This window comes from Thunnus maccoyii, chromosome 19 (genome assembly GCF_910596095.1).
Source record: "Thunnus maccoyii chromosome 19, fThuMac1.1, whole genome shotgun sequence".
Classification (NCBI taxonomy): Eukaryota; Metazoa; Chordata; class Actinopteri; order Scombriformes; family Scombridae; genus Thunnus; species Thunnus maccoyii.
Window position 1 is genome coordinate 6,728,647 of NC_056551.1, and position 7,389 is coordinate 6,736,035.

At 40.9% G+C, this 7,389-nt stretch overlaps 1 protein-coding gene across 1 annotated transcript in view; it reads left to right on the forward strand.

Moving 5' to 3' along the window:
• tsc1b (TSC complex subunit 1b) overlaps positions 1 to 6,143 on the forward strand; it is a 33,473-nt gene extending 27,330 nt beyond the window's left edge. The window contains exons 19-22 of the mRNA XM_042394698.1: positions 321 to 443; positions 2,118 to 2,305; positions 2,573 to 2,746; positions 3,504 to 6,143. Of these exons, the coding sequence (XP_042250632.1) occupies positions 321 to 443; positions 2,118 to 2,305; positions 2,573 to 2,746; positions 3,504 to 4,185 (1,167 nt within the window). The 3' untranslated portion in view covers positions 4,186 to 6,143. The remainder of the gene's footprint in view (positions 1 to 320; positions 444 to 2,117; positions 2,306 to 2,572; positions 2,747 to 3,503) is intronic.
• Positions 6,144 to 7,389: the final 1,246 nt, after the last annotated feature.

Below are 7,389 nucleotides of genomic sequence, written 5' to 3' on the forward strand. Positions count from 1 at the left end.
ACTGTCTGGTCTAATTATCTATGACGTCAGGGCCTGGGGATTGATTTCTTAAGATAATTTTCATAGATTGGCTGTAAAGCATAACATTACTCTTCTAAGTTTACCACAAAGTGAAAATTCTGTCATAAACGCGCCTTTGTTAGGGGCTAAATTAGCTTCTTAGAGTGATGTGATCTTCAACAGATTCAGCCAGATCTGTAATGACTCATTCTGCTGTGCTTTTTGTTGATGTATTTCCAAATATTTTTGGACAGGTTAGATTTGTAGCGTAATTGCTGTTTTGCCCTCCGTCGTCATTGTTTGTCTTGTGTGTCCTTCAGCTGAGCAACAGTGAGAGCACCCAGCAGCAGATGAGCTTCCTGAACAAGCAGCTGCTGCTCCTCGGGGAGGCACATAAGCTGTCCATGCAGGAATTACACCATGCAGGCGCTGATAATACAAAGGTATGGTGGAAAGAAATGTGTGTGTGTGTGATCTAGAGAACTGCAGATTCGATGTATGGAGGTGAAACTGTCCCAATGAAAGGTTTAGCTTTTCTGTAACATCGATGGTAGATACATTAAAGGCAGCTAGCTTCATCTATAGTATGAATATACACTGAAGTGTAGCCAGAAGTTTGTTTTAATTGTAGATGAGTTATTTCGGAAAACATCATCATAGTCTTAATCATTAAATAACAACAAACAAAAAATACCATAAAATGAATACTCATATCTCATAAACTCCATGAACAGATGTCATCTAAAATTGAAAGAAAATCCAAAAAGTTAAAGCTGCCCAACCATCCAGCCTTGGAGCCACATGTTAAATGATAAAGCTAGCTGCTAGCTGTGATTACTGTCTGCCAAATGGTTCAGCATCTGACGGTGATCTCCTCTCATCTGTAATCTGAATCATTTAGCTAATTGACAGAAAATTAATCAGTAACTAGTTTTATTACTGTGATTTTAAGCAAAAATGCCAAACATTCTCTCGTTCCAGCTTCTCAAATGTGAAGATTTGTTCCTTTTCTTTGTCCATCTGAAGTAAACTGAAGATACCAGATTTTGCCATTTAATGACATTTTATAAAAACAAAGGGAATAAATTATCTGTTTAGAAAATAGTCGATCATGAAATTAATGTTTAATATCAGCCTTAAGCTGCCTTCAGATGAGAAGAAATTTTCTCTTCGCTCACTGCGAGGAAGGGTGCAGAGCATAGTGTAGTTTTTCTTCCATCACTCTCTGCCTCCCCTGCTTGCATGTGTCGCTTCTGGCTACGTCACATACAGCTGTTATCTCACTGCTTGCGCTTTGAAAGGTTGGCGGCAACTGAGGTCAAAGTTGAAATAATTTGATTTTCGAGTGGTGCACCACACCAAGGGTGACGGTTCTGCCTAGTTGGACACACTGCTCTCCCCAAAGGAAAACAATGGCACAGCCAGCGCAGAGGAGTTTTATTGCTGATGGAATGTGGGCAACTTTATTCTCAAGGTTTTCCCCTGATACACATCTAGCCTGTGCTTTATTAGCTTCTTTTCATAATATACCAATAATAATTTCATATACATTTTCAAATAAATGACAGAAGGGTCTGTTTCATGCATCTTATGTTTTTACTGGTTCTATCAAGTAGTGCTGCAACAAACGATTGTTTTCATTAGACTAATAGATTAATCGACTCTGAGCTCTACTTTATAGAGAGCAGCTCAATTAGAGTAACACTGGCTCAATTAGCTCCATTGACAGGATTTTTCCAGAGTGTTTTCTTGAGTGAAATTGCTGACAGTGTCGCTCATAATTTCGGTATCGTTCAACACTTAACACTAATGTTTTAAATGTCCAGCTTTCATTGACTGCACCAGAAGACACAGGGAAAGCTCTGAGTCGAACTGCATTCAGAAGTATTATAGCACTGTAAGTAAAAAAACAGAGTAATCTAATACTCATCCAAAAGGTTCAAGGCCACTCTCACCAGAGGACTACAGTGTAGGACAGCCTGTTCTCACATAGCTGAAAACTATTATTAAAATGCTCCACAAGCCTTCATCTGTCTCTTTTTGCCCATTTTCTTTTGTACATTTCTCATTACGTCATGGCCTTTGTGCCGCTGTGGACAACGACCCCACCACCCAAGGAGGCCCAGATGCTGCAGGTGTCTTATGGGAAAGAGGTGGAGACGCTGAGGCAGAGCCTGCTGGTTCAGGGCCAGAAACTGGAGGCAGCACAGCAGAGAGTCGCAGAGCTGGAGACGCACCTCTCCAAGAAGGAGCACCTCATCGCAGAGCAGAAGAAGTTTCTCGAGGACGTAAAATGTCAAGCAAAGTGAGTATCTGTTTGTCAGGAGTTAGTCTGAACCTCCATGTCCTCAAAATAAGCTTGGACTGGAAAAAAGACACTTTGTCTTTGGTACCAGTGATCAACACTTTGTGCGATTATTGTATCTTTCTTTGTCTTTTATTCTCTTTTGACCTGTCCCATCTCACGTCTCTCACTTCTCTCGGTATTCATCTTTCCCTCACTCCACTTGAACTTTTACTGTTCTCATATTCTCTGTGTCTCTCTTTTCCTCTCTCCCATCGCTCTCTTTAGGGCGGAGCTGCAGGCCTCAGACAGCAGGTATCAGGCTCAGAGGAGAATCACTCAGCTGCTGCAGACTGAACTCCTGCAGCTCTACAGCCGAGTGGAGATGGAGGCTCCTGCCGGCACTGCCACCAGCTCACCACCAGGGGGCAGAGCTGACCCACACACTCCTGCTGACTCCAGGTCAGGCTCCGACCTGCAGTCAGATGATTATTTTATCTGGTTTATCTGCTGGTTTGTTTGTTTTTTTTAGGCAGTCTATTGCATGATATTATGTCAGACATAAACTACACAGAAGAAGGTCAGTCACATTTTTATTAACACAACAAAAGCACTCAACTGATGGCTTTTTGCTCTGATTATGCAGTCACAATGTGTTTATTTTGCTTGTGAGGAGTCTGTAAGAGACTGTACATTTTGTATTTCTCAAATTAGCGTTTTGTATTTCACAGCTCCTTAGTACACCTAGACAGTATCTGCAAAAAAAATGGTTTTAGACATCACGACTAATACTTTAAAAGTTCAAGGCTTTACAGTAATAAACATCTTATTCTGTAAGAGAAGAATATCAGTGGTATGGAATTGCTTTACAAGCAATAAGATGACGATAAAAATACAGAATGCAACTTGGACCGAAGGTGTCTAGTAAGTCAGTAAGTACATTTTAAACATGTCTAACGTAATGAATTAAAGCTGTGGCAGTTATTGTATGAATAGTTCTTATTTCCTTTTCAAACTAAGAATACATTTTTTGTGATAATTTAAAAATGGGTAAATAACAGATGCACAATTAGTTATTCACATTGCTATCTGCCATAGAGCCAATGTTGATACTACCACTGGCTATAAACTGTGGTATATTGATCAGTTATTAAAAGTTAAAAAAAATTAGTGCTTTGCTAGTTTGAAAATGTTGCTGTAAATATTTTCTCGTCTGCAGTGTCATGGTGCCAGATGGACCAAGTAAAACTCACACCCACGAGGAGGTGGACAGTAGACCACCGCACGACTCCCCTCGGGGTAACGGCAGCACTTTATCGCCAGGGCAACCAAAGGCGAGCAACTCTTCCAAGACAACAGCCAACTCCATCAATGGCAGCCAAGACTTGGCCCCGCCTCTGCTGGTGGAGCCCTCCCTGTCCTGTCCCCACACCAACCCGCTCGCACCCGTGCCCTCCTCTGACGCGCCGCTCACAGTGGGTTCTTACCCCAGCGCCAAGAGCTTCCTGGGCATGAGGGCGCGCGAGCTGTTCCGCAACAAGAGCGAGAGCCAGTGCGACGAGGAGCAACCGCCACCGCGCCTGGCTGGCCTCGCTCACGGCCTGAAGACTGAGCTGTGTGTGGAGCCGCCCTGCCAGGGTTATATCGCCCCCATCGGCCCTGCCCCTTCCCCTATCCCGACTCCGCCTCCCCCACCTGCTCCTGCTCCCGCCACTCCTCTCACTGTGCCCACCAAGGAGCACCCCTCTGAGCCCAAGCAGCGGGCCTCCAGCCAGGAAAGCCCTCGTCGGAAGGCAGGGGCGGGGCCTGGTGGAGGACGGGGTCAGGCGGGGTCAGGGCGCCCCCGGCAGCAGCAGCTAAAGATCATGGACTACAACGAAACACATCACAAGCACAGTTAGAGACACAGAACTGAGCCGGGACGCAGGGCGAAGGAGGAGAGACTGAAGTTTAACGATGAAGAAGAGCTACAAATCAGCAAAAGAGTAACATGTCAGCAACTCTTTGCAATTCAGTGTTATTTGTTCCATTCCTCTGAGTGGACAACAGGATTTCCCCAAAAATGTTTCTTTCTTTTTTTTTTTTTTGTCTTTTTAAAAAAATACTGATTCATTCCCCTGAAGACTTTAGGTGAAGGTGACAGAGATAGAAAGTCTGTGTGTTACCGGTGGAGATACTAACCTTATGAATTTGGTTATGAGACGAAGGCGCTTAAAGATACGCTGACAGGATGTGATTAATATTAATAACTTACATGTGACACTGTGAGTCTGAGGTTTAAAGGGTCAGTTCACCAAAATTACAAAAATGCACATTTTCCCATTTGGCTCCAGTTGTATCTAGCCATGCTTAAAGATTTGGTTGTACTGTTCAGGTTTTGAGATATCTGTCTGCCTCCACCCCAGTACAGTGGAGGTAAATGGGATTTTGTTTGTGGGCTTCACAGACAGTATCGATCAATTACATAAAAAAAAACTCAGCTCCAGAAACAGTGTTCCAGGTAGTTTTGGACAATCCACAGACTTCACAGTGAACAGTTTTCAGTGGAACTACTGAAATAGTCCCTTTGAAAAAAAGTTCACTGTGAAGTCAGTGAATTATGTGGAATTATGGAGAAACTGTTTCAGGAAAGAAATGTTGCTGTTAAAATTACTGTTAGAGTTGCTGCCATTTTCCAACACCGTGAGACCACAAATAAAGTTCCATTCACCTCCGCTGTGTTGGGTGTGGAGGCAAAAATCTCAGAGACCAATATCTCAAAAACCCAAACTATCAGCTCTAGTCGATACCACCAGGTGTAAATGTGAAAATACTTTTTTCTTTCTTTTCTAATTTAGGTGTACTGAATCTTTAAAATTTAAAACCACTTCTAATCAAATCATGAAAACCAGGAGAGCAGGAGCTGTTACATTTGTCACGATCATCTATTAGGCATGTTTTGGCGTTGACCATGGACCGAAATATGTGTGAGTGAATGTTACATCGGAGCGGTGGAGGTGAGATGTTTGGGTGGTTGTTTTTTTTTTTTTTTTCAGGGGAAACCTTGGAAGTGTGACCATATCATTGCTTTACTGAACTGGAAAACTAACATTTCCATACAAAACTCCATTGAGTTTTTGTCCAAATGAAGTCAGAAGGCAACTTTGTTTGTTTGCGAATGTACGAGTCATGTTGGTTCTTGTATTTCAGCAAAGATGCAACACAGAAAGTGTATGAAATTTAGAAACAGATGAAATTTTATGCATTTTTATTAATTCCTCATTATTTTCCCATCTTTATTTTTTATTTATTCAGCCATAAAGGATGCTCACAATTACGTATCCTGAATTTGAATTAGACCTGGCAAGTGACACAACGCCCAAGCTATAAAATCAGAATTTTTTGTTCAAGATTACCATGCATGCAAACATTTGTGTTTCCAGCTGAATTCAAACATCTCTAAACATAAGCGTTGTTTCTCGTGTTGATTGTACATTCAGTTGTTACGTACAGCGTGGGAAACGCAGCCGAAAGCGTCTGGTCCAGTCGGTTTCCCTGCAGGAAGCAGGTCTGACAGACACAGACTTTTCTCGTTTCTTCTAAGTATTAGAAGTCTAAATCCTGTTGTCCACTGGGAACTCCTGCTGTCATTTCCTTCTGCCTCGCTATCTAAAGCATGTTCAACAATCCACTTTAAATGCCAACCGTAGTAACTAAAGCAAACCAAGACAGAAGGTACAATCAGCACAAACTGAAGAAACCAGGACTCTGACCGGAGCTGGAGAATCTGGGACGAAATGGCAAAAAAGGAAGTTCTTAAAGCAGTGGCTTGTGTTTAACTGTGAACAATAAAGATCGTCTTCAATGTTTTGCACTACAATTCTGAGTTTTGCTATTTTTTTCTGTTGAATGTAACTCCCTCCGTTTGGTTAGTACCTCTGTGGAAATGCAGCATCAAGATGTTTTGTTGCTATGATCATTGAGGGTTTAGTTTGTTTATGGCACACTTTCCGATATTTGCAGACTGAAGAGAGTTGTTAGGTTTACAGCTCAATAGAAAACTGATGAACTGAGAATTAATGGGTGGCTGTCTGATGGTGTCTAGGATGTTTTTCTTTGGATGTTAGCCCTGTGGTAGAAGACCCACCTGGATATGAAAGCACAGGTATGATCCCTAGAGCTCAATCCATTGGCTGATTAACTGAATGGTCAATTGACAGAAAATTAATCAGCAACTATTTTGATAACTGATTAATTGTTTCCAGATTTTAAAATGTGAGGATTTTCTGCATTTCTCTGTCTTTTATGATAGTAAACTAAATAGCTTTGAGGTTTGGATTGTTGGTCAGACAAAACAAGAATATGTCACTTTTTGGCTCTGAGAAATTGTGATTGACATTTTTCACCATTTTCTGTCCTAATGAGCACAAAAGATCACCGTGGTATTGACTGCCTGGCCAAATTCCCAGGTTGGTTTACCAATCCAGACCACTAAAATCTTCATAATTTTAGATTATATTTTATTTATGTAGTTATTTTTGTTCAACACTAATGCATTGAGAAGTTTGATATATTTTGTTAAAATGGTTAATCATGTTTCTATTTCCCAAACTGAAGTTAAAAAAAGTTTTGGTTTCTGTACTAAGACTTGGATACCATATAGGCACAGATAATAAGTTTTATCAAACAATGCCCTGTCCTACCACAAAACCAACAATTACAAAAACCCTGACCACACTAAATGCTACTAGCAATTAGTAAAAAATGATTACAAATATGATACCTCAGGTAAGTAGTTATGCCGACATGTAATCATATATATATAAAATAACATTTTCTAAAATATTACTGCAGTGTAGTTTTAGGAAATATCCATATTTTTTTCTTGCCAAGAGTTAGATGAGAAGATGGTATCAATCTTCTCATCTATTTAAAGGTTCTGTATGTAAGAATTGTGAAGCAATTTATATGTATTGTTTTTTATTGCCAATGAGAGAACAGGTTGTAACGCAACTTAAAAAATGAGACCTTCCCTGACTTTCTCGGTTGCCTGTTACAGAATGTGGACTGATTTCTATGTGTAGGACTCAAGCTGTTTCTTCCATGAAAATCAAAAGGATGTTAAG